Source organism: Colletes latitarsis, chromosome 11 (genome assembly GCF_051014445.1).
Source record: "Colletes latitarsis isolate SP2378_abdomen chromosome 11, iyColLati1, whole genome shotgun sequence".
Lineage (NCBI taxonomy): Eukaryota > Metazoa > Arthropoda > Insecta > Hymenoptera > Colletidae > Colletes > Colletes latitarsis.
Window position 1 is genome coordinate 24,406,156 of NC_135144.1, and position 27,636 is coordinate 24,433,791.

A 27,636-nucleotide genomic window follows, 5' to 3' on the forward strand; every position below is an offset into this window, starting at 1 on the left:
TGGATTGAAATTCGCAGTCGAGCGATCATAGTTTCAATTCGTGAGTCGAAAAACACACTTCGGTAGGCGATGAATGTGAGAGGACACATCTTTTCCATTAGGTTGTAACATACGAAATTTCCAATAAAGTACGTAATTTTATTATTCGATAAAATATCACTTGGTAATTTCTTATAGCAAAGTTTCGTATGTCACAACCAAACACATTTTAATATTCGTTCGCCTTGACACGATCGGAACGATTCTCTGTCTTTCAGTTCGACGGTAATATAAAAATCAGGAACCCACTCGTGTTGAACGAACGCCTTTTTTCGTTGTCCGGGACATGGCCAGAGCAACGAGGATTAATACTATTCAGTGCCGCGGTTGGCTATTTCGGTTACCATTTGGTTATGCAATGTTGTGTATTCGAAATATTCAAGCGGAAGCACCGCAATCTTTCAAAGACAACATCAAACAGAAGGTGACTATGCATTTGGAGCTGGCAATGTAAGTAAATTTTCTCAATAGATTATTTTATTTTGAATCTTAACCATACCTACGTTCGTCATAAATTTCAAAATTCCAAGTATAAACTGATTTGTTTCGTAGCAAAGTGTCTATCGGAACAAATTACATACGGCTGATTCCATAAATAGTTTAATATCGGTGGCACTGTGAAAGTTAGTAATGAATATTTGTTTAGCACAAATCCTTTGGAGATTATTGGATAAATTAAACGTTACGTTTGAAACGATTCTCCTAGTAGAACTCCTGAGCTGCATCATCAGACTGGGCATTGCTTTGTACATTGTGCTAATCGTACGTAAATGATCTAATACGTTTGGTATTAGGGATGATTTTATGCATGACTGTAATTACGATTAAAACTATCAAAAGCGTTTAATTTCCAATGCAAATGTGTCGAATGGCAAGACTATTCACGTAGGGAAATTAATTTTTCATCCCAGTTATTTTTCTATAAACTCAGAAAAAAATCATTTGAAAAATTGGTAAATATGCAAAATTGAAATATACTGTCCTATTGCCCATAAAAAAAACTGTAAAGCTCTTCTTTATTTTTTTCGAGTCACTTGTAACAGCGTGAATGCTAATAATAATGTGGACACTTTGTATTACAAATTCGCTTCAATGTTACAATTTTTCAGAAATTCTCTACAGAGCCGTTGGTTGCGTATAATTTTTTTATATATGCTATTGATATAACTGCATATTTATTTTTGTATTCCTACGTAGGCGAACAACTAATGTACGAGGTACGTACGGTCACGAATATTTGTTCACAAAATTTTTGTTAAGTTCTTCGATCAGATTCCACGATTCTCTAATATCTCAAAACTGTACGAGAATTAATTCAAACTTGGCTCGAGCATTGTGGAAATAAATTATTTGAAAAATAATCGTTGAGATATTATTTCACTTGCTTGCACGTTTATTAGAAATAACTATTTGTTACTTTATTCGAACGGTTAACCCGTTCGTTGTTGTAACCATAAGCATTCTTACCAAATTGCATAAAATGAAAATATTTATACATCGATGTACTTTAATCTCGGAAAGTTGGCGATGCATTCTATGAAATGAACTGGCCAGAGGTAGCAAGCAACGATAGAAAAGTATTGCTGATATGCATAATAAACGGACAGAAAACTTTGACAGTGACGGCTGGAAAATTATATACTTTCTCGCTGGTCGGTTTTAACGGCGTAGGTACAATTATTCATATTTATCAATTTAAATTTATTACGGTACAAATACACTTGTTACTTTTGTCTTTTTGTCTGCGTATCTTTCAAGACGTATTCACATTTTAATTCGAACGTGATAACATTCGTTTATACAGAGCAGAAAATATTATGTCAACTCTGTATAAATCACAATCAGGAGATACTTATTAGTATTTAGTTACTCTTTCTTTCTATGCGCATAAAAAAAACATTTGCAACGATTTCTGTTTCGCACAGATTATGAAATCCTCTACGATAAGTTTCACCATGTTACGCGGCAACATGTAAGAACACGGAAGAAATTGGGCAATATCTGCGACTTTCGACCATTAAAATAGTAATACCTTGGTAAGCACTATACTTTCATGGCAATTTGTATAATTGAAGATATATTTAGCTTCTTCTTTGCTCCTAAATAGTAAAATACAAATTGGACGTATAAAAAGAATTTTCGTATATATTATATACCTTTAAATATTACGTGAAATTGACTATCATCAAGACGATGCTTCGTTGCTCCTATAGAAACACTAAAAAAAAACAAACGTATAATTAATTAATCTCGTTGTTATATCTTTATTCGTTCTATCACTTACGTTCTTCGCCACTTCCGACAGGCTGTTTGCCATTGCAGCGCCAGTTTGTTGCACCATATTGTAAAAGTGTCCCTTCTTTTGCAATAAAATGTACGGATGATCGAATTCCTATAATAAAATACACGTGAAGTACATAAACGTATCTAACGTTTGTTTGTCAAGATTTCCAAACGCGTGGCTACTTACTACTAGGTAACCTTGGTCCATCACAAGTATTTTATCACTGTCCATTATAGTGTTTAACCTATGGGCTATAGTAAAGACAGTACAATCCATGAATTTCTTCCTGACGGTGATCTGTATCAAGGAATCAGTTTGTGGATCGACATTGGCAGTGGCTTCGTCGAGCACCATAATTTTGTTATTCCTAACTAACGCGCGAACAAGGCATAATAATTGACGTTGACCGACGCTGAAATTCGAGCCCTCCTCGGCCACTTTGCTGTTCAAACCAGCAGCCATGTCCAACATCGTTTCTTTCAGCTCGACTTCCTCCAGAGCGTCCCACAAAACTTTGTCGGAATACTCGTCGAAGGGGTCCAGATTTCGTCGAAGACTACCACCGAACAATACCGGTTCTTGTGGTATAATGCTAATCTTTGAACGGAAATCGTGTAACGCGACAGTGTTCGTGGGTATACCATCTATTATGATGTCTCCTTCCACGTACGCCAATCGAAAAAGCGCGCTGATCAATGAAGTTTTACCAGCACCGGTTCTACCGATCACGCCAACCTTCTCCTTGGGCATGATCACGAAATTCACCCCCTTCAGAACGTAAGAGCTTTTAGGGCCGTACTTCAGTTTCACGTCCTTAAACTTAACGTGGCCCTTGCTGGGCCAATCTTTCGGTGGTTTCTGTTCCGGCGTGCTGTCCAAAAATGGCTCCTCCTCCAAACGTTTATACTCTAGAACTCTTTCTACGGAAGTGATTTGATTCTCCAGCTCGGCCGTCTGTCTCATCCCCCACTGCAAGATCCCGGTCACCGCCATGATTTGCGTGAGCACCAAACCGATGTCACCGGCCACGGCCAGGTCCTCGAACACCAAAAACGTGATAGCAACCAGCGCTATGTAACCCAGACAGATCGTTTCGATGTAAAGGCCGAAGGCTCGCGAAGTGGTGAAGAATATGAACCAAGTCGAAGTGTGGAGGTCCTGGTGATTATCAAACTCGGACGAAACGATCTTCTCGGCCTTGAACGCTCTGATCGTCGTAAGTCCTTGCAGCGTAGCGCCAACGTGATCGAACACGGGCGATCGTGCTGTAAAATAACATTTTTAGCCGAGTTCCGTGACGTTCATCTTATTAATTTGTTGCCAGAAGGTACTTACTGACACCCTCCATGCGTTTGATAGCACGACTGGTCGAAATGTAAACCACTCTCATAAAGTAGAAAATCAGTATGACGACGAACGTCGGTATCAACAACCAGGGAGTCACGGTACTAATGATGACCACGGTTCCCATGAAAGTTAAGAACATCATCATAACGTCGAACATTGTAAATGGCATCCTTTTGTCGATGATACCGATATCTTTGGAAAACCTTGTTTCAGAAATGTCGTCGTTAATGTCTGTTTCGTCGATAGAAGGAAAATTTGATATTCGCATACAGGGCCAGCTCTAGGTATTTGAACCCTTTATCTCTGTCCTGTATAGTAACCACTGAATGCATAGAGTAATTTATAGAAACTGGATTAAATTGTAATGCCCAGTTTCAAAGAGACAGAGTTCCTGTTTCTTTTTTTTTAATAATATTACCAACGAAAACGGTATATTTACACTAAATGCTTGTAATTTTACGTATGCATACTTACAATCTCATTTTGAAAACTTGAACCTAACGCGTGCATTCTGTTTGTTGTGGTGACGAATACTTTCGCGAGCTACTGTACCTCTCTATCGGTTTTGTAGTTCAATGTTATAAAAGAAAAAGAAATAAAAATATAAGTAAAGAGTATATAGCTCTGACTGTATCACCATAAGCCGACCCTGTCGGCGTACATATTTAATCGTATACCTGTTCAATATTCGACCCGCCGGATTGGTATTGTAAAAATACATCACGGTCCGTACGATGCTACGAAACATCTGTGCGTGCAAGTTTTTCGATGACCGCATGCAGACCGCGTAATACGCGAACGTTTGGAACAGATAGAGACAGACGACGCCGATGGTCAACCCACTATAAAGATAAATAATTCCATGACGGGACAACGGGCCATACCATTGAAAATCCATCGTACCATTCTCGGTTATCACCCACGACGAGACCTCGGTATTCACCCAATGGGCTAGCAAATAATCGCTGCCGCTGGCCAACGTTTGGCTACCGACAAACAGTATCAGCATCACAACGACCAGAAGAGAGTTTCTACTAGCCTTCCAATACGCCAGGAATACCGTGCCGGATATTTTCCCGATCGTCCTCGACTCCGCCACCTCGACAGGCTCTTCGCTCGCGACCTGTTCGTCTTTCTTCGCGTTCTCGGTCGAATTATCCTCACGGATCACGGACGTTTCGGCCTCTTTGTTCTCGCCCACGTCACGAAAGATCTTCATGAAGTCCAGATCCATGGTTTGGAGCTCCTCGAAGGTGCCTTTGGCTTGGACAGCGCCGTTGCTCATCACGACGATCTGATCGGCGGACTTCAAGTATTGCACCTGGTGGGTGACGAGGATCCGCGCTTTGTCTTTGAGGAAGTTGCACACGCACTCTTCGACGATCCGACTACCGACGTGGCTGTCCACAGCCGACAGAGGATCGTCCAGGAGGTAGACGTCGGCTTCTGCGTAGACAGCTCGAGCCAGATTTATCCTAGCCCGTTGTCCACCGCTCAGATTGATCCCTCTCTCGCCAACCATGGTACCATCGCGATGAGGCATGTTCTCTATGTCGTATCTCAGCTGACAGACACGGATCACTTCGTTGTAACGAGCCTCGTTCATGGGCTGGCCGAACAGGATGTTCTGTCTGATCGTGGAAGCGAAGATCCACGGACGTTGGTCGGCGAAACTGATCTTCCCGTCGATTTCCAGGACGCCCTTCTCCAAAGGCAACTCGCCAAGTATCGCCTGCAACAAACTGCTCTTCCCAGCCCCTATCTGACCGACAACCGCCACGAAGTTCCGCGCGTCAACCCTCAAGTCCACCTTCTGCAACGCGTACTCTCTGAACGGGTCCCACCTGGCGGTGACGTTTTTCAAGTAGACGGGAACCGACTGAGAGGCTACTTGATTTTTCACTGGTCCGGATTTCGACACCTCCGGATGGAACATGAACTTCTCTAGACGCCTGATGGAGACTATCGCTTCTGCTAAACTATGCACGCCTAGGCAGACAATCGAACATTGTGCGTTCATTCGTCGATACAAGCTGGATTCTGTGTCTTCGGAAATTTAACGTTATCGTTTATGTCGGGCGTGAAAGGATATCCAAGAAAATAGAGAAAATTGAAAATAATCGCTCGGTTAATTCCAGGGAAATGGAAAAGTTACGGATGGAACATGAACGTCCCTGGACTATCGCTTCCGCTAAATTATGGACGCCTACACAGGCAATCGAATATCGCACGTTCGTTCGTCGATACGAGCTGGATTCTGATAAAATTTTTTCCACGAATTTAACGTTATACTATCTGGTTAATTATATAGTTAGTTCGCGATAAACGAACAACTTACTTAATGCGAATCCAATGGTCACGGAGCTCCGTAAAATGGAATAAAACGCTGTGGTCATGAATACTTTCTCGGCGTCGATATTGTTCCCAGTGAAGACGTACGTCAAAATAGTAACGAAAAGACTGACGCGAGGAACGTAGACATCGAACGTTAGCCCAAGCTGCTCGACGATCGAGTATCTTTTTATCACGTTCACCTCTTTCCTGGAACGAAAAATGCCATTCAGAATTCCGAATTGCGGTGGTAGAATAATTGAAGAGAATTTTATATTTTAAAATATATCGGCTTTAGATCGACCGGTATATTATTATTATTATTCATTTATTAACAGGAATAAACCCTTTAGTACGAAATATATAATATGTAAGGAACTACAAATGTGGATTTTACATAGTCAATCGCTTATAAAATTTTAACAAAATAAATTAATTTAGAATACGTTGATAATTTTAGACTTTCTAACGATTGTTCGATTAAATCAGTTTTAGTGTGTACAAAATTTACACAATTCTGAGAAACGTTGTGCGGTAATTTTCAGAATAAAATAGAAAGTGATTTCTTAAATATCTTGATGGTACGTGCAGAGGAAACTTTGATTAGCTTACTTACAAGCATAATATCTGTGATTTTTCTTCTATTATGCAATGTTTGAAGATTAGTGTTAATAAGTAAGTCGTCATAATTATGTGATTCAAGAGGCATGGGACACCCATTATACCTAGCAACAAGACGAAGAAATTTCTGTTGAACTCTCTCAATGTTGTCGATATACGTTTTGCAATGAGGAGACCAAATTATGCTGTCATATTCTAGAATAGGTCTTGACAAAGCACGATATAAGATTTTGAGCGTATTAGTTTTACTAAAGTATCTGGAAACTCTATGAATAAGTCCCAGAGAAGGGGTATTGTAGAAAGTATCTGAGAACAACGATAGAGGTTGCGTAAAATAAAGGTCTGTCCGTTAACATTACGAAATAATTTTGCATAATTGTATAGATTTTCTGGTTTAAAATGTTGGTGTAATATTCGTTTAGTTACGCGATACTTTGATGAATATACAGGGTATTCGGCCACCCCTGGGAAAAATTTTAATAAAGGATTCTAGAGGCCAAAATAAGACGAAAATCAAGAATACCAATTTGTTGATGAAAGCTTCGTTAAACAGTTATTAACGTTTAAAATTCCGACAGTATTGAATTTTTTTCTCGAAACTGAGTAGGATTTCGGGGGTATGTCTGTTGACCAAAAATAATTGTAATTGACCCCCGCAACCGAAAATAATTTTTTTAGAACGATTTGAAAAATTTGTTTTTCGTCGAAAAATTAAGGCACCCTCCTGTCGATATTTCTTAAAAATTCGTTTTTCATTTTTGGTAATTTTGTTTGACGCACAGAAAAGTTGTGTAATACTTTTTTGTAGGTACCCATGAGCTCTACTTCAGAAAAAAGTTTCATTGAAATATATTCACAATTGTAGGAGTTATGGCTGTTTGAAAATTGGACCCTTTTTATGGGGTTTTTCTCATTTTGCAGGGTCAAGGACCAACTTTTCGAATATTTTTGCGATTTATACATATTCTCCATCAAAATACGCGTAGTTTGCTTTTTTAAGCATTAAAATCGTCCAATCCGTTCAGAAGTTATGACGTTTTAAAGATTCGCATGAAACTCCAGGGAAGCATTTCTGACCTCACATTAGATTTTCGTTAAGGAATTTTTTTCTCGAAACTGAGTAGGATTTCGGGGGTATGTCTATTGACCAAAAATGATTATAATTGACCCCCGCAACTAAAAATAATTTTTCCAAGACGATTCGAAAGTCTTTTTTTTCACCCAAAACTTTCAGCACTTACCTGAATTTTTTTCTCGAAAGTGGGTAGGATTTCGAGGGTATGTCTAATGACCAAAAATGATTGTAATTGACCCCCGAGACCGAAAATAATTTTTCCAGAACAATTTGAAATTTTTGAATTTAATTGTTAATAACTTTTTAACGAAGCCTCCATCAACAAATTGGTACTCTTGATTTTCGTCTTATTTTGACCTCTAGAATCCCCCATTAAAATTTTTCCCAGGGGTGGCCGAACACCCTGTAGATACAAGATTAAGCTTTTTATCTCAGTACTTGTCAGGTTATTTTATAAGGTTTCCTTACCGTCTGGCTTTTTCGACAAGAAGCGAATACGGAACTTCCCACACGTACATCTTGATTATTTCTACTCCAGCGATAATTTGATTCATCAATCTCAGCCTGTCGTCGGTCTTCTGCGCCGATCCGAGCGTTAACCGTGACACCTTTCGACCTAAGTACACTAAAAAAATCCAACGTGAATAAAAACTGTTCGTTAACGTACGGGACCTACGTTCGAAAATAACGAAATAAGATCGTATAAACGACCTTATTTCCGTATTACTGTTATTATCGTTAACTGTATCGAAGAAAAAAAGAATCAAGGAAATGTATTTGCCGCTTAATGCGTTACGATTTCTTTGTCGTTCTTACACTGCAATGGTATGCACAACAAAAACGTCGACATTCCGGTAATGGCGCCCAATCCGATTTCACGATATATAAGATACGCTATGAGAAAGATTTGTAGCGGTCCGATCCATAAGTAATGAATACTAAAAACAAAGTAATCGAGCCTGTTAACGTCGTTGCTCAGGAAATTGACCATCTGAAAGAGTGAGAACGAATAAAGCCGTGCATCTAAATTCAAGCTATCGGTCTCGATCGATCGATCCCTCACCTGTCCAGCAGACGTTTCGTTTTCGAGAACAGAACTGGATAGTCTCAGTATCTTTCTATAGATCAGCGTGCAACACGCCACTCTGATCTTCATTCCCACGTGCATCAAACATTGCAACGACCAATGCATGATTATACTGTCGACAAAAGGCAACAGACAGAATGCTGCAGCGCAATAATATATATCGGCGTTCCATCCTTTCCTGTTACCAGAGAAATAACGCAACAGTCTGGCGAGCAGGAAAGGCTGAGCGATTCTGAAACAACACGCGGGATCAGAGGCTCGAAATAATCGAAATTAAAAATAAAATAAAATCTCCACAGTTAGGTGTGCATAAAATCACGTCGAACGGTCGTGTAGCTTCGAGGTACCTTATCGCAAATTCTAGAATGAACAACATCAATCCAGTGTTTATGATTAATTTACCAAAGCACTTATAGAGTACTCTGAATAAACTTGGATTCGAGCCATCTTTTTTCGCCTCGCATCGCGTCACTTCCTTCTCCCAATTTTTCACGATATGCTGCCCCAAATTGCTGCTCTTGTCTTCTCGCAGAGGAGAGTACAGATCACTCTCTTCCAATTCCCTCTTGTAACCAACGATGAAGAGCTTGCGAATCCACCTGTTCGTCGAACGACTCGAGTTTAGAAGTTGCTCTTGGCCCGAATGAAAACAAACGGAGTCCGTTAGAACGATTCTCACCAGAACGTAAGTATGGATAACGGGTTGGCATTCTGACGCGGATTTTTCACTTCTTTCTTCTGATTTCGGTCCATTTTTGCAGGGGCGACCGTTCATCTCAAAACGTTCGCGAATATAGATCTCTTCGCGTGGGTTTCATTTGCTGTAACCAAGGAATTACAAAGAAATGCAATACGAAATATATTTTTTATACCAGCGTTATTGGTCCCCAGAAGTTTGAAAACAAATTTGTCGGCCCGTCAAAATGAAACGTTTGGAAAACACAGCGGTAAAATGCAGATACGCACGCGGGGCTGATAAGGAAATGCTCGAATTTAAAATACAGACAGGAAACGAGGATTTAAGATTTGAAGTAACATCGTTCTCGTGCACTCGTTAATTCGTAACGCACGACACGGATATAGAAGGAATTCGAAAATGTTCTAATTATTCTAAGAAGAATATAATTTAAATATAACTTCTGAAGAGAATTCTCGTATACAATTTACGATAAATACGTATGCATATCTACGCGTATTTACGTAACAAAATTTTTGAAATAAAATCGTATGTAACGTTAGACACAATATTGTTTAAAATCTATAAATAAATGGCATTCAGGAAGAAACTCACCACCGCGAATGACGAGATGTTCGAGAATGCGTGTGCACTGCTTCGAGACAAAGATAGATCTGAATCTTGCGTGTTTACGCCATCATTATCGCACGAGGTCTTATCAATGATGAGTGAGAATTAAATGATCATTGTAACATAGTGACAAACTAACAGCATCTCGTAAATATAAAAAGTGCTTTACCTCAACATCAAAATTGTTTCCACAAAATCCTATTACTGGAAACGACGACAGGCGACACTTGCATGCGTAAAATTTATTATATTTAAACATCGTTACGTACGGATCATAGTTACCAAATCATTCTACATCACCGTATTTTATAATACTTGAAAAGATATTTGATTTATAAAATTTCAGTTATTTTTCAAGTCTACGCACGTGAGTGAAACGAAAGATATATAAATTCATTATCTCTTGATTTTTCTAATAATTTTTGTAATAAAGAGAGAACAACTTTTAGGATTCTTCGACACCTGAAACGTCGTCATTTCCCGATAGAAAATACTTTATTGTCTCAGAACCAACGCGTTTTCAAAGAAGTTGGCTCGTTTCAAGCACAGATTTTCAACCATCGTATCGTGTAAGAATTTTAACTTTTCTTCCACTAGCAATTTTTTAACTATCACGGATCGTTAAATTCGTTTTATCGTTTTCGTTCAGACTTTTTCTCGTATATACACATTCTGTATTTTAAGGTTTGAATTTCTGCATTATTCTGTTAATTCGTTTTGCATTTAGAAACAATGTTTCTATAAATCAGTTCTTTGAATTTCCTTGAAGTTCGTAATCAGTTTTCAATGAATTTACAAAAGTAAGCCGCTGGAGTTCCTCCTTGGGGAATGGCGGTTCTCGAATCGTTCCATGTCAGCGCTTTGTAAATATACACAATTTTGAACGATGAGAAACTCGATTACGAACAGCACGAACAATTCTTTTGTGACTGCGCGCGATACGAGGTCGCGTGTCGTATAGGCAATTTCATTGTTGCAGAAGCTGATTTATCATTGTTTGTATCGCAGACGAGATTTACGATCGTGCTGAACAACGCTGGTGGTATCACACGAGTTTCAAGAAACGATAATTTTGTGTTCGTACCTCGAACAGTCGTTGGTAAACGTTTCTATTTCGCAAAGGGCAAGAAATCTTGGCCTTATTATTATTATTTTTAAAATTTAAAAGAAATTTTAGATTTGATGTATTTTTTAAACAACAATAAACAAGCATGTCGGACATTTTTCAATAGAGGCCGATTCCTTTTGGATGAAACGTGTACCAAAAAATGTTTAGCTAAACGTTAAAGTTCATCTTCTAAATTTCACTTTTGCACGCTATGTCGGATTATTAAAAGTTAGTTTAATGAGAGTGATTTTTAAATAATGAGCTTAAACTGTTTGAAATTGTAAGGAAACCGTACGGGTTGAGGAAATGACAGAACTTTCCGATAGATAATGCAGCAAATACACCGAGTGCAATTACTGATAATTACGACACTGTCTATGGACAGAAGATACGAAGTACTATCTATAATTATAGTAACTTAGAAGCTGTACGATTGATGAAAAAATTTCATTAGCGGTGGAAATAATAATTCACGAGGGGATTATCGCAAGAAATTATCGTTCATCGATCGCAGCCAACCGACCGTGCTCGAACGAAATTTGTAGCCATGCAATTATAGTTTTAATTCGATAGTCGAGCAACGCACGACGGATCGCGATGCCGGTGAGACGACAGATCTTTTTCACCGAGTTGTAACATACGATATAATAGCTTTGATAATGGTTCTAAATGGTTTTCGAAAACTTCGATTGTCCCATGTTACAGCTCGGTACTTTCGTACATCCATACATCTCGATATTGTTTCAACAATTTACACGTTGTAGGTTAAGGACGACCTCTTAATCAGAGACCCGCATCTTTCGAACGATAAGATTTTTCAGTGTACCGGTATCTGTCCCAAGAAACGCAATAAAATAATATTCACCTTCTCGCTGGTGTACTATACCGTGCACATAGCTTTAGAAATTTGGGATTTCATCGACTTCGTAGGCAGTCAAGACAACATGGTGCACAACTTATTGGAAAGTATATTAACGATTTCGACGTTTTGCGGTATGCTTGTGGTAGCTAAACGTGGCGATGACTTGAAGGCGATAATCGAAACGATGAGAGACGATATGAAAAGAGAAACGCTGTACGATAATATCGAGGAGAAGCGTTTGTACCACTACTACAACTCCATCTCTTATAATTTCTGCAGATACGCGCCATTAGTCTCGTTTACTACAGTTGGACAGATGTATATCCGTCCTTTAATAGAAATGCATGTTTTTAAAGGAGGTATTCATTAATTAATAAATACTGGTATAAGTCCTTATACATGTTTTTCGATATTCAGTAAAATATCTTAAATGTTTCGAAAAGATCTATTCAATTGTTTCCTAAGAAAAAGAATACCCAAAAACTTAGTTTAGCGATTTACACAAATCTCCCCCCCCCCCTCTCAAACATGTATTTCTTCGTATATTCTCACAGTTAATGGCAGCCTTGTTTATCGTCTGCCTTTCCGGGGTCATATGATATTCGACTACAGGACACCGTCTCGTTATGCACTGGTGTACATCTACCAATTCTTCTGGTGTATATTACCGATGATCCACATGGCGGAAGTAGGTTTAATAGTCAACTTGGCTCTGCACTGTTGCGCTAAGTTATCGATACTCGCTCATCGTATTCGAAATATTCAAGTGGACTCAACAAAATCGTTCAGAGAAGGCATCAAAAAAACAGTGATCATGCATTTGGAGCTGAAAGAGTAAGTACGTATTTCTGATGCGTTATTCTTTCATTTTTAATTACAATTAAAATTTTGTCTATTTACAATTAATCGTTCGTTAGACCTTGTACAAGACGAATAAGAATTATTATTGATCCCGCATTTGGAACTGCAACAGTTCGAGAATAGTTTGTCAAAACAAGTCTTTTACAGGTATTACGAAACATTAAACAACAATTTCCAAATGATGCTTCTGATAGAACTCATGAGCTGTGGTGTCAGATTGGGCTTATCGTTATACCTCGTACTAATCGTAAGTAAATGAATTTACTTAGTATGTGAGAATACTGTGTTGTAAGAATGTATCTGTTAGTATACTTTAGAGTTTATCTCAGAATTTCGTACACAAATACAATGAATTTACGAGAATGTATAAACTGCATAAACAAATTGTTACATAGAAATTGTATGAGTATTTGATAGATGCAAAAGTCTGACAAAAGATTAGAAGGTTACGTTAATATAAATTAGTAACATCCTCATAGTAAGTTGTAACACCCTGGCAATATACAGGGTGTTCGGTCACCCCTGGGAAAAATTTTAATGGGGATCCTAGAGGCCAAAATAAGACAAAAATCAAGAATACCAATTTGTTGATGAAGGTTTCGTTAAACAGTTATTAACGTTTAAAGTTCCGACCGTATTGAATTTTTTTCTCGAAACTGAGTAGGATTTCGGGGGTAGGTCTGTTGACCAAAAATAATTGTAATTGACCCCCGCAACCGAAAATAATTTTTTTAGAACGATTTGAAAAATTTTTTTTTCTCTCGAAAAATTTCACTTCTCGAATTTTTTTCTCGAAAATGCGCAAGATTTCGGGGGTATGTCTATTCACCAAAAATGATTGTATTTGTCCCCCGCAACTGAAAATAATTTTTTTAGAACGATTCGAAAATTTTTTTTTTCGCCGAAAAATTTAGGCACCTACCTCCTGTCGATTTTTCTTAAAAATTCGTTTTTCATTTTTAGTAATTTTGTTTGACGCACGGAAAAGTTGTGTAATACTTTTTTGTAGGTACCCATGAGCTCTACTTCAGAAAAAAGTTTCATTGAAATATATTCACTATCGTAGGAGTTATGGCTGTTTGAAAATTGGACCCTTTTTATGGGGTTTTTCTCATTTTGCGGGGTCAAGGACCAACTTTTCGAATATTTTTTGAATTTCTACATATTCTACATTAAAATACGCGTAGTTTGCTTTTTTAAACATTAAAATCGTCCAATCCGTTCAGAAGTTATGACGTTTTAAAGATTCGCATGAAATTTCAGTGAAACATACCAACGGTATGGTCAGACATTGTATTTTCGGTAATGAATTTTTTTCTCGAAACTGAGTAGGATTTCGGGGGTATGTCAGTTGACCAAAAATGCTTGCAATTGACCCCTGCGACTAAAAATAATTTTTCCAAGACGATTCAAAAGTCTTTTTTTTCACCCAAAACTGAACACTTACTCGAATTTTTTTCTCGAAAGTGGATAGGATTTCGGAAGTATGTGTATTCACCAAAAATGATTGTAATTGACCACCGCAATCGAAAATAATTTTTCCAGAACGATTTGAAATTTTTGAATTTAATTGTTAATAACTTTTTAACGAAGCCTCCATCAACATATTGGTATTCTTGACTTTCGTCTTATTTTGGCTTCCAGAATCCTCTATTAAAATTTTTCTCAGGGGTGACCGAACACCCTGTATATGCGTCACTTTTTATTTATACCACTTTTCAGAAACTCGACGTTGACAAGATAGCTACAATGAATTTCATCATTCACACCTTTCTTGTAGGTGCTTTTTTATATGTGTATTCCTACGTAGGCGAACAATTAGTATACGAGGTACGTACGTTAATGAGTATTTCTTTATCCACGTTTAATCAAATTTTGAATTTCTACGATCCCTAATTAGGGATAACATTCGGATTCATTTCGTATCAATTTATCAGCCAACTGTTATGCTCCCGTAAATCGTTTTAAAAAAATCGTGCAATTCTAAATAAATCGTGTTAATGGAAACCGTGTAACTTTAAAATCGTATTAAAAAAATACCGTGCAAAAGATTGTAATTCCATGAAAACATGTATAATTCGATTTTTTTGGCGAATTGTGTATTTTCGTGGCTTTGTTGTAACGATATTAACTCGATAATATACTTTAGTCCCAACAATTGGGCGACGCATTCTATAATGTTCGCTGGGTAGAAGTAGACAGCAACGAAAGAAAAGCATTGTTAATGTGTATGATGAATGGACAAAAAACGATGTACATCACAGCTGGGAAATTTTATACTTTTTCGCTGTTCGGTTTTACCGAGGTGAGTACAACCTTTCTCAAATAGCAATTTAGAGAACGATAGTAACGATGATACATTTCATGACATGTTACCATTCTTGTTGCATAATACAATAAACATAAGATGCTTCGTTTTTGTCCATCAGTGTACCTATATGTCTCTTAAGCTTAATTTTTCGTTGTCGATAATTTGTGAAGCTTCGTAGTTGGAAACACTTTATAAAAATTGTAAATATAATAAAAAGACACAACGAAATTCGAGTTATTAAATCTAATTTACTTGTGAGTAAAAAAAAAAGGCACGTCTCAATTAAAACTTAAAAAAAATGTTAAAAAATATTAAAGTCGTTGTAACATTTTCATACTCAGTTACGATAAACTTCTCCAATTGGACATATCTTCTACGAGGTATAGCAATAAGATAACTTGTATTTGCATATCGTACTAGAAGTTACGTTAGCTGTTATATGAATTCGATAAAGATAAAGCATAAATTACGATGATACGTAAAATACTGTTTGAGTGTGTCTTAATTAACTATTGATTCGTTTGTGAAAGACATAAAAAAATACTCTCAACGATTTCTGTTCCGAACAGATTGTTAAAACTTCTATGGCGTGTCTCTCCATGCTGCGAGCCGGAATGTAACAGTACGATACATAGTATGACTAGAATTATTTTCTATTGGCACGAGAAAGAATTTTAACACAGTCAATTTCAATATACGGCTACCTGTCAACGGTCACCTACAGAATACAATTAAAAGAAACAACATTCAATAACAAATACAGAAAGTCTATATTTAACATATGTGTTTGTTAAAATTTGCTTTTACCTGGCCTTCGGTGACCAAGATAACAATGTTTTTATTTTATCGTGGTTGAATCAGTGCCCCGGAATCCAATATTACTGTGAGAAAAAGTTTTTACGAAAGTAAGTATAAAACAACACTTCAGAGAGACGGCGAGTTTTCCAACCGGCACAATATTCTTTGGTCGAGTACTTCCAACGATAATCGGAAACTCATCTTCTAAAATCTTATTTCCAACGTGTCGGGTTAGGTTAATAAAACGACATCGAATCGATGATTTTTAACTGGTGAGCTTATACATTTACGAATTACAGAAAAATTACCTAGGTCGAGAAAATGACAGAACTTTTCTAAGAACTTTTGTAACTGCCGATAATTGTGGCAAGGTCTGGTTGCAAAAGAAATGAAATAACGTCTGTAATTATAGTGAGTGTCAGCTTAGACAGAAATTTAATGCGACAGTCAATGGGAAATTGATTACGGAACGACGCGCGGGGGGGGAAGTTCAAATTACCCTTCGCGAAGAAAGCAATAGTTTAATACCTTATTTGCTCGTCCATTTTCATATTAAATTACTTCGTATCGATCACGATCGAGCGACTACTCCGGGAGAAAATGCGCTGTCACGAAATTAGAGTTTGAATTCGTAAGGCGAGCAACGCACCAGAGAACCGCGATGAAAGTGAGACGATTCGTTTTCTTCGTTGGGGGTTGTAACGTACAAAGATTTCTCAGAAATTATTTTAACGAGAATTACAAATTTCAACGTTTCTTAGAATATCAACGGAGGAAAAGAAATATCAAATTGGATTACGTTTCGTTCGACGATAATTATGTTTGTGGATGTTCCGTTCTACGGATTTTGTGCGATTGCACGTTACAATCCAGTAGCTGCTCGCTTTTATCGTTGGATTTATAATACGTCGTGAACGTTGCAGGTCGATACTACGTCGATCAAGGTCACAGATCCGCTCGTCTTGACCGAAAGGCTTCTCAGGGTGGGCGGGAATTGGCCGTTGCAACACTCTTCCGTAATGTTTAAGTTCGTGGTGGTGTATTACCCGATGGTCTTGGTGCTGCAATATTGGGAACTGGCGTACTGTCTGGGCGATCTTGGCGCGGTGGCGTTGAACTTGGAAGAAACGCTCGCAACGACGACGATGTACTGTGGTTTCCTTGTGGTGGCCCGCAACAGGAAGCATTTGAGGGAGGCGATCATCATGATGAAGACGGACATCGCGAACGAAACGATTTTCAGGAACGACGAGGAGAAACGTTTGTACTTTCGCTACAACATCACGTCTCGTCGCATCGGCCGATTCGTCGCTTGGTTGTCGATATCCGTTCTCGTAACTCTGTATTGTCTACCTATGAAAGATATGGTCGCTTCGTTTGTTCGAGGTATTAAATAATAAATGACCCAGTCACCTGGACAAAGTGATACTAAACATATTTCTATTTTTCATGCAACACTCGACTGCCACGTGAATTGTCTTTGTAAATAATATTGGTATTCAATTTTGAAACTCAAAGGAATAACGTTGTTAAATAATAGAATATTTTTCGAAACAGTATTTTCAAACTAATCGCTCAGATTTCTCCATTTGTAACCGAGTTATCGGCGTTAAATTTTTACGATACCTTTTTAGATGTATTGTTTATCGCTCGACAGTGGTTTCTACTGTTTTTCATGTTCTAAATGGCGCTTTTTCACATTTGGGATCTTTACACTTGCGTCGGTATTTATGTTGATACCCTCGATTTTTATGCATTCTTACATATCTTTGTCGTGTATCTCTCTTTTATTTGAAATTTGGCCTTGTCGTTTATTGTTAACAATGGAATTGAGTGTATGTCCAGAATCCATAGTGAAATTGTTGCACAAACGAGAAATATTTTAAATACGGACGTCTTGTTCTTCATATGTATATTTTCACAGGTAATTTCACTCTTACATACGTCGTGCCTTACCATAGTTACTTCTGGTTCGACTACAGTAATAATCCTGGCCTCTACGCTCTGGTGTACATGTTTCAATTTCCTATTATATACGTGTCAGTGTATCATGGCGGGGAAGTTGGTTTGATAGTGAACTTAGTACTGCATCTGTGTGCCAAATTAGCGGTATTGTCCAATCGAATTCAAACTATTCAACCTAAAGACTTTAAGAAAGACATCAGAAAGGCCGTCATCGAGCATTTCATGCTGATAAAGTAAGTTTGCACGTATTTGTGTCACAATTATCGTTTCGTTTTCAATTCTGCTCGTAGACCCTATTTTGCAACAAACTGTTTATCGGAGTTCAGACGAGACATAAGAGAAAAGAATGATGTACAGTGACCCTCGTAGATATTTCTGACACTGTTGAAGTTCGAGAAGAGTTTGTTTAGCAAAAGCCCTTTACAGGTTGTCAGAGACATTAAACGACAGTTTTCATCTGATTCTTCTGCTAGAACTCTTAGGCCGCGGCTTGAGATTGGGCATAATTATGTATACTATAATGATCGTACGTAAATGAATTTGTTTAGAATGTAAGGTGTTACGAGAGTTTTGTCGTACACCTATATATGTTTATCATAACTGTGTAAACTATTTTGCATCAAACTTTCAATACTTTCTCGCACGACAAAATTGTGAAGACATATTATCCTAATAAAATTTTCCATGATTCATTGGCGTACGACAAGAACATTTTTAAAAGTATTTCATAATTTCTTTTCCAAAAATATATACAAATTGTACGTGTACAAGCTCGTAACTCTATGGTTGTTTATATTTCCGTACGACAAAGCTTTCGCGGCACTCTATGTAAATATAAATTAACATAACAACGAACAAACATTCACGAAGCCACCGTTCAGTGACTGTGACGCACAAATGTATTTCCATAAATCTTATTTCTCAACACTGAACCTACCACGACCGGTCAAATAACTGTTTTTAAAATTTTATTCAAAATTTCGAACATAGAATGTTATTTTAACGCCATTTAACTTTACGACTTTACCTGTAGTATACGTAGAATGAATTTTACAATCTTCACTTCTATTCTTATTATTTGCTTTTTGAGGAAAGATCTATATTCTTTTGTAAAAAAAATGTGGAAGGAGTGAATCTTCAATTTCTATTAAAAAATAAATTTTAAACGCGTGCAATTCCGAAGTTAATCATGCTTTTTGCAAAACCAAGCCATCGTTAAAAGCGGCAAACCTTCCCCTTTGAAACGATTTTTATTTTATGCGATCCGACTATCCGTTTTAGAGATATCGTAATTTAAATGAAAGTGTAATCTTTTAAATTCCACTATCCACGCTCTCCCCGTCTTAGAAAAGTTGATTAACGCGTATCAAATATACTAAAACTTTAGATGCGTGTAGTTTCGAAATCATGCATGCTTTTCGCAAAATTGAGCCATCGTTGGAAGCGGCAAACCTTCCCCTTTAAAATGGTTTTTGGTTTTTGTCAATCCGACTTTCCGTTTTCGAGATATCGCAATTTATGTAAAGGAGTAATTTTTTAAATTCCGCTCTCCGTCTTACGAAAGCCTATTAACGCGAATTAAAAGTAATAAAACTTTAGACGCGTGCAGTTCCGAAATCATGCATGCTTTTCGCAAAATTGAGCCATCGTTGGAAGCGGCAAACCTTCCCCTTTAAAATGGTTTTTGGTTTTCGTCGATCCGACTTTCCGTTTTCGAGATATCGCAATTTATGTAAAAGGTAATTTTTAAAATTCCGCTCTCCGCCGTAGAAAAGGCTATTAACGCGCATTAAAAATACTGAAAGTTTAGACGCGTGTAGTTCCGAAACTACTAATGTTTTATTTATAAATGAGCCATCGTTGGAAGCGGTAAACCTTCCCCTTTAAAATGGTTTTTGGTTTTCGTCGATCCGACTTTCCGTTTTCGAGATATCGCAATTTATGTAAAAGGTAATTTTTCTTAATTCGACTATCGCTGTCTCCGTCTGACGCGTCGCGTCGGGCCTCTCTCTCGCGCACGCATCGTGCTGACCTACCCCACGAACGTGACTGGCGTGACCTAGTTTCGACGTAGTATTTCCAAGAGCCATATCAAGGACGTAGTATTTCTTGGAATACCGTCGAGCGTCGCGCGGCGGCCATGAAACGTAAACACTTGGAAGCCTGTATTTCCGGAACTAACCGCGCGATCGACTTGAAACAAAAATCGCTATATCTCCGGAACTAATTACGCTATCGACTCGTACGACCACTCATTTTAAAGGGCGTTTCATCCTCTACCCAATGAACGTAACAGCTATTATTATTTATGCTGTCTTCTATGTTTATTTTGCAATTTACTTTGACGCTACATACCAAAAGAAGTTTCAGCAACTCCTATTTATTATACGACTGATATGCGATAAAACTGGATTATAAATTTTTTGTTTAATGGAAAATGAATTTAAATTTGTATACAGGGTGTTCGCAAAATTACCATGCCATTTTTTCGTAAATAATTATTTTCTCCGAAATTAACTACGGTATCGACTTGAAACAAAATTCGTTCCCAAAGGTGTTTCGTCATCTATCCGATGAAAATTAAAAAATTTCGACTTAGTTTGTAAATTTTCTGTATCAAGTTAACGTACTAAGTATGTACATTTATTATTTTTGCGATTAGAATTATTTAAATGTGATTCGGAACTACTGTAGCGTGTCACTGTAACCGGCTGGAGACATTTGCGCGTCACTGTACGTGTATTAATTCGTTTAAATATTTATTACACTTTTCAGAAAATCTCTACAGACCCAGTACTTGCGTACAATTTCCTGATGCACATCATGCTTGTGATTTCCTATTTATTCTTGTATTCTTACATAGGCCAACAGTTAATGCACGAGGTACGTAGACTATACTCCATAAACAATTTATCGACGCGTTAAGTTTTTTTTAATATACAACTGTAAGGAAGTACATAAGTGTAAATATATATTTCCTCCGTTTCTTCGGTTTTACAAAAAACTTATCAACACTGTTAACGTTGTTTAAGATGTACACATAATCGTATGCTTTAGTCCCAGAAGGTTGGTAACTCGTTCTACCATATCGACTGGCCAGCGGTGGAATACAATGATAGAAGAGCATTGTTGACGTGTATAATGAATGGACAAAAAATGATGTACATCACGGCCGGAAGAATTTATATATTCTCGTTGTTCGGCTTTATTGGCGTAAGTACGACCACTGTTATCAATTCATATTTATACGAATGACAAAAATGTTTCTTGCAAGAGTCAGACTTCTTTGTTCGTATTAATTATTCACGATTCACTTTAAATACTTCATTTCACGACGAATTTCTATCATGTTGTTTAATTTGAATTTTTTTCTACGCTACTTAATAAATAAACTTACGCGCGTTTAGAAAGAATAATATAGGTTTCATTAAACTGTCTGAGATTTATTTGAAATATTAGAGACTATTTCTAATGTTTTGTGTCTAATACTATAACAAGCCTGTCTTTCTTGAATTTACATGCAATAGTATTGTTCGATTCAATGTATTTTTCGAGATATATTAAAGAAAACCATTGGTAACAATTTCTCTTTCAAACAGATTATGAAAACTTCAATGGCTGCCTTTTCCATGCTACGTGCTGGGTTATAAAAATATTATAAAAAGTGCGCGTCGCTATTGAAGAGATTTTCGACTGGCGTAATGTATCTTAGACAATGTTATATGTATATAACTCTTATATCGATACAGGAAAATAATAACTCCTACTATAGTATATATTATACTGTTCAAGATAATTAGAGAGTCTTGTACCTGCAGATACCTGGACGAAAATAAATTATTATTACCGCGAAAACATTAATGAATATTCAATTCGTATAGCGTAAGTACTTTTAATAATATTAATCGTCCTGTTTCTTACTCGATTTATTTTTATCGTCGTAACAACGTTAATCAAAAATGGGCTTTGATTTAAAAATTCAAATCTTGAATTTGAACGAATGAAGCTAAAATAATTTCACTCGATACATTATTCAAACAGTGTTTTTAATCAGTTCAAGCTGAACTTTGTTTTTCATTATTATGCAGAAAGACTCATCTTAAACAGATACAATTCGAAACGGTATATTCCATTAATGTGCATGGCAAGATTCGCTTTATGATCCAATTGAATTTGTCATTTTAGATAAAAAAATTCTTTATTAAATGTTTATTATACAGACATTATCAGTGTCTACCGTGTGACAGATTTACAACACGTTTGATATCGCTCTATCATCCGAAACTCGATAAAATAGTGTACGTCAGGGTCGGTGTATGATAAACGATTCCTAAAGTACATCAATATCCACTGTAAACAACTTGCTATGGAAAACTAGAAACTATTTTTCGCTATTATGAATCAAAAGCCATCAGTTAACACGTTGACTGCCACGCAAAAATCGTACAATTTTTTACGAGACCAAAACTTCGATTTTAGACAATTGTAAACTGCATAACTTAAAATTTATTTAACATTTCAATTTCAATTTCAGAATGAATTGTTTTAGTTCCATAATGGGAAAGTCTTGCAACCCATATATGGGTGACGTGGCAGTCAAAGTATGGACAAAATAAATGTACTTTCTAGATATAAATTATAAATTATAAATTATAAATTTTTAAATAAAAGTAAATTGAATTTAAATTAAATTTAAATTTTTTGTTAAATCACATATCCATCAAATAATTGAAAGATATACACGTATATTTCTTTCGAATAACCATTAGATACGTTTTATATTTTAACTTATGTTCCCGAGATATATGAATTTATACATCAAAATGCGATATTTTAAATAGTACGAAATATCCATCCGTACAATTGGACATTTTCATTACAAATTGGGGGGGAGGATACGCGTCGATTTTTATAAAAATATCAACACGTGCACGAAGAATGTATCTACATTAATTAATCATGTTACTTATCATAATTTGCTACAAAACAATCAATTTCCGTGGAAATTAGATTAGCAATTAAACCTTCGATCTATAACCTAATAATTACAAATAAACGGAGACACTAAAAAACATTTCCATTCCGTTCCATCCCCATAAGCGTTTCGTTTTATCTCGTGTTAAAGCGTTCCGTTTTGCTCCGCTCGAGGTGATTTAGTAAACATTTAATATTTGCACTTCAGCGTCAGATAAAGAACCGAGTGAAACGCCAAAATGCAGTCTAATGGATATACGGAATCCGATGCAGTACTTACTGTTGTAAATTCTCTGAATCCAAGTCGAAACTTTGGTACCGGAAATTTTTTCCGACACTGACAATGAAAAAATAACGTGTACACGGGTCTATGGTCGATGACAAACTGCTGTGAGGAGTCGAGGACCGTTTAGACATTGTCATGCGATAGCAATTCATTAACAGCTTTTATCCGAGGGAAACATTGGTGTTTCAATTCCGTTTTATTCCACTCTCGCCTATTTAGGTGTAACTTAGACCTAACGAAGCATCCACTTTAAGCTATCCTTCAATTATGTTGAAACTTTAGAATACTCGTCATATACAGGGTGTTCGACCACCCCAGGGAAAAATTTTAATGGGAGATTCTAGAGACCAAAATAAGACGAAAATCAAGAATACTAATTTATTGATGGAGGCTTCGTTAAAAAATTTTTTCTCGAAGATGCGCAAGATTTCGGGGGTATGTCTATTCACCAAAAATTATTGTAATTGACCCCCACAACCGAAAATAATTTTTCCAGAACGATTCGAAATTTTTTAATTTTGTCAAAAAATTTCACAACTTCTCGAATTTTTTTCTAGAAAGTGGGTAGGTTATCGGGGTTATGTCTATTCACCGAAAATGATTGTAATTGACCCTCACAACCGAAAATAATTTTTTCAGAACGATTTGAAATTTTTTTTTTCGTCGATTAGGTACCTGATTAGATTTTTGGTAAGGAATTTTTTTTCTCGAAAGTGCGTAGGATTTCGGGGGTATGTGTAATGACCAAAAGTGATTGTAATCAACTCCAGCAACTGAGAATAATTTTTTTAGAATGATTTGAAAAATTTGAATTTAATTGTCAATAACTTTTTAACGAAGCCTCCATCAACAAATTGGTATTCTTGATTTTCGTCTTATTTTGGCCTCTAGAATCCCCCATTAAAATTTGTCCCAATTAAATAAATAATGTTGATTCTTATATTTGCCTTTTCTTGTATCCTGGATTTGAATCTCGATATAGAAACGTTTAATGCATAAATGGAGGACTCGGGAGAAGAAAAGATTCCGAAAAGTTCTGCTACGAAGCATCGTGTTATAATTTACTTTGCACATTCTGCTAAATCTGAAAATGCTACCGATAGATAGCTCGTTTTCTCTGAGATTTTATCAGTGTTTATTACACGAAGGATTTGTAACGCGAATAGAGTAGTCCATTTCAAGTAGAGCTCAAGTCAACGCACTTTTGCACACAAATGTCTAAATAAGTAACGCGACCGACTGTATGGCAAACAGACACTGTTTGCAGATTGCAAGCAAATGGGTAGATATTAATAACTTGTACCCTTTTCTACTTTCCATGCAATCAATGTAGCAACAAATTTTCTTGTTTTCCAACGCGATACACGGTAAACCAAATATTGTAGAAATAGAATAATTATAAGCAGGACAGTTGTTTTTCTTTATGCTCGATACATTTTCAATAATGAATAAGATTTTCATGCCTTCTTATTTATCTCGTAATCGATTATCTTCAAGAGTAATTCCAATTATTTAACCCTTCGTCAACCGTACCTGGGTCTACTCTGACCCACGTAAACCAACAGAGAGTGCTATTCGAAACCAGAAACAAGATAGATGTTAGATTTTCAACTTTTTCTTTGTGCATTGTTCGTCCTATTTGTATTTTTGTTATTATTTTCAAATACTGCATTTGTTTTATTAAAAATATAATATAAATTTCAGTGTCTTAATCTAAAAATATTATTTATTGTAAGGAACCACACACCTAAATGATACAAATGGCGCACGTGGGTCTCTACCGATCCAAAGTCACGTCCGCCATGATACAAAAAATGATACAACAGTCTGTGATCTCTTGTCTTAAGATTTATTTTCGTGCAAACGTACTTATTCAGACCATTTAACCAGCCACAGAATTTTACATGCAATTGTTACGAATAAAGGTGGTTCAATTTTTATTACATTTCCCAATCTATTTCCAAACCTGGTCATTTTTACTCAAAGGGGTTAACGGATGATGGAGTCTCGGTAGTGTTTAGTGGAAAATTGAAAGTCAAGTTCGATGGTAATTATCACGAAGTTTTAAAATGCTTGGTAAATAACGAGAATCAATGAGAGTTCGTTCGAACGACGAAGAATGAAAAGAGTAATTCTTTCGAACGCAGTCAAGAGGGTTGAGAGTACGTTATTTCACGATGATTTATGGCATAACGTATTAGGCACAGACAATATCAATCGATCGCTTAAAGTTCACCGAGGGGCTATCCCTACTACGTTGTCGTTTGGCTATCCACCAATCCTGCTCAATTTCTCGTCTCTTCGCTTGCTCGTATCAATTGGGAAGTATTGTTTCGCGTAGAATTTAATATTCTACGCGCATCACGCGCCAAATAAATCCTGTGTGTCAAATGGAGAATAGGTTACTGATTTCGTACACAATGTACCAATTAAATCAATTTATTTTAAACAAGATAAACGAACGTAAGAGGAAGGTACAACGTCTTTGAACATCGGTGAATATCCGATTAGAACCTAACGAAACGTACCATTTTTTTATTCCAAGTTCGCTTCGTTTAAAATTTACGCCTTTGACATATTTTTTATTTGAAATTCTGTTATTAAATAAGTTGAACAAGACAGAAGATAATTCTATTGGAATAGTGATATTTTAACGTTATTCCCAGCACTGAAATACTTGCCAAATATCAACATAATAAACTATTAAAACGTCTCTAGTTCTAATCCATCGTGTCGTTTATTTTGGAATAAATTCGTGTACCTGTTAAATAGAAAACTACTTTCCACAATTAATTGTAACGTATCGTCGATGGTTACGGAAATTCGATTGGACAAAGTACGAGTTACATGCAACATACACGATTCGAATAATTACAGAAATATAAATTTGAAATTTGCAAACTGTAAATTTCGAAGCAATGCATAAAAACGAATAGCTTGTTGAGTTGCGGTAAGAAATTTGACAAAACGTTTGTTAAAACCAAGAGAAATCGTTTCGTTGTTCCTACTAAATTGCGCGATAAATCTAACGTTGCACGATTCATCATAATTCAATGGAAAAGTTTCTGTTCGCTTTCGTTGGAAATAACGATTAAATTATTTACTTTTACACCGCCGATTATCCTTGAACGATTGTTACCTTGCGTATAATCAGTATACTTTTGTACCATAAACGTTTGCACGGGGCAGATACGCATGTATAGCGCTAATATCGATTTACAAATGCAGAACCGAAAGGCAATAAATAGACGTGAGATTACATAAAATGCTACCGTTAATTGTTGTCCCCGCGACGAATTAAATAATTATTTCGTTGCAAAAACAATTAGGAATGTCAATTCCGGTCTCTAATTTATTTTAATACACGTGTAACTGCGATGACACGAATTCGTTTCTCGAACACTTAGTAAATGGATCAAACGATCTGATACTAAAAAGGTTAATAAAGGATTGACACGAAATTCTCGATAAACTACACTCCGCGTAACGAGTGACCAAGTGTCGAAACAATCGTGCGAACAGCAGATTTGGTTTATCATCGTAACCTTTTAATTATCGATTAATTTCAATGGTAATAAATACAAATAGAACAAAATTATTCGTCAGACTTTATTGAATTACTTTTAACACTTTATTGAACTTGGTAGTACAAATAACAAATTTTGTCCGATTACCCGATCTTGATGAAAATAATTGAAATTAACAAAGCGGCTCGAGGCTATCGCGTAATGTTAAGATGATAAAATAGCACAATACTTACTGCAAACTCGTCTTTGGAGTCGCAACAATGTCTGTTTTCAACGAATACCGTTGTCCAATCGTTTCTACACGCTACGCGACATCTTAGTTTTTCGCATGACCACACCGTACAGAAGCGTCTTGCCAACTGAACGAGTAAAAAGGTACAAACATGAATACATGCCCTGTTGTGTGTTTCACGAGCCACTATTGCAGTATCGATCAAGGTTTCCTTCGTTCTTATCGTCTAAACTATTACCTGGCTTCGTGTTTCACACTAAACACTTTATTGTAAGCCGAGTCGAGCGTAACGTTGCTCGTGCACATTATTCGCTAGAGAAAACGTACTTTCCCCGTCACACATTTCAAAGTTAACAATCACCAGTTTCAAACGATTTTCTTTGTCATATCTCAAGGCAACGACCTAATAACTCGAGAATGCATCCCAAGCGAAAGTCATACGAATGCTTTATACTTACGCTTGCACTGCAGAGACGAGCAATAACCGCCATCTGTGTACAACGAATTGAATTACATCGCCATAAAGTGGTGGGATATTCGAATCAGCGCATTTGGACAAATAAACGAAACAATGATTTCCAGTTATTATTCGCGAATTATTTCCTTACGATATTGCACACGA

At 36.7% G+C, this 27,636-nt stretch overlaps 3 protein-coding genes and 1 long non-coding RNA gene across 8 annotated transcripts; 3 read left to right on the forward strand and 1 right to left on the reverse strand.

Moving 5' to 3' along the window:
* Positions 1-1,535: 1,535 nt before the first annotated feature.
* Positions 1,536-27,412, reverse strand: LOC143347818 (putative multidrug resistance-associated protein lethal(2)03659). 4 transcript variants are annotated; one of them, XM_076777375.1, is made up of 13 exons: positions 27,253-27,412; positions 27,016-27,141; positions 9,464-9,605; positions 9,132-9,383; positions 8,761-9,016; positions 8,514-8,688; positions 8,166-8,322; positions 6,009-6,211; positions 4,348-5,659; positions 3,659-3,873; positions 2,510-3,588; positions 2,324-2,431; positions 1,536-2,257 (listed from the first exon to the last, which is right to left on the reverse strand). In XM_076777375.1, exons 3-13 carry the CDS (start codon positions 9,535-9,537, stop codon positions 2,225-2,227), a joined length of 3,864 nt encoding a protein of 1,287 aa, XP_076633490.1. In that variant the 5' UTR covers positions 9,538-9,605; positions 27,016-27,141; positions 27,253-27,412; the 3' UTR covers positions 1,536-2,224. The 4 variants fall into 4 exon arrangements, with proteins under 4 accessions (XP_076633490.1, XP_076633489.1, XP_076633492.1 ...); XM_076777374.1 differs by having other exon boundaries at positions 27,016-27,412; XM_076777377.1 differs by lacking the exons at positions 27,016-27,141; positions 27,253-27,412 and adding an exon at positions 23,250-23,579.
* LOC143347847 (odorant receptor 43a-like) lies at positions 12,735-16,336 on the forward strand. Its single transcript, XM_076777429.1, has 5 exons — positions 12,735-12,894; positions 13,069-13,168; positions 14,644-14,751; positions 15,071-15,226; positions 15,802-16,336. The coding sequence occupies exons 1-5, from the start codon at positions 12,740-12,742 to the stop codon at positions 15,850-15,852; spliced, it is 570 nt and encodes a 189-aa protein (XP_076633544.1). The 5' UTR covers positions 12,735-12,739; the 3' UTR covers positions 15,853-16,336.
* On the forward strand, positions 16,423-17,555 carry LOC143347849 (uncharacterized). The gene is made up of 2 exons (XM_076777431.1): positions 16,423-16,697; positions 16,954-17,555. Exons 1-2 carry the CDS (start codon positions 16,692-16,694, stop codon positions 17,425-17,427), a joined length of 480 nt encoding a protein of 159 aa, XP_076633546.1. The 5' UTR covers positions 16,423-16,691; the 3' UTR covers positions 17,428-17,555.
* On the forward strand, positions 19,853-22,275 carry LOC143347851 (uncharacterized). 2 transcript variants are annotated; one of them, XR_013080673.1, is made up of 3 exons: positions 19,853-20,878; positions 21,053-21,208; positions 22,216-22,275. It is a non-coding gene; the product is annotated as an uncharacterized LOC143347851 (long non-coding RNA). The 2 variants fall into 2 exon arrangements; XR_013080672.1 differs by having other exon boundaries at positions 21,595-22,216.
* Positions 27,413-27,636: the final 224 nt, after the last annotated feature.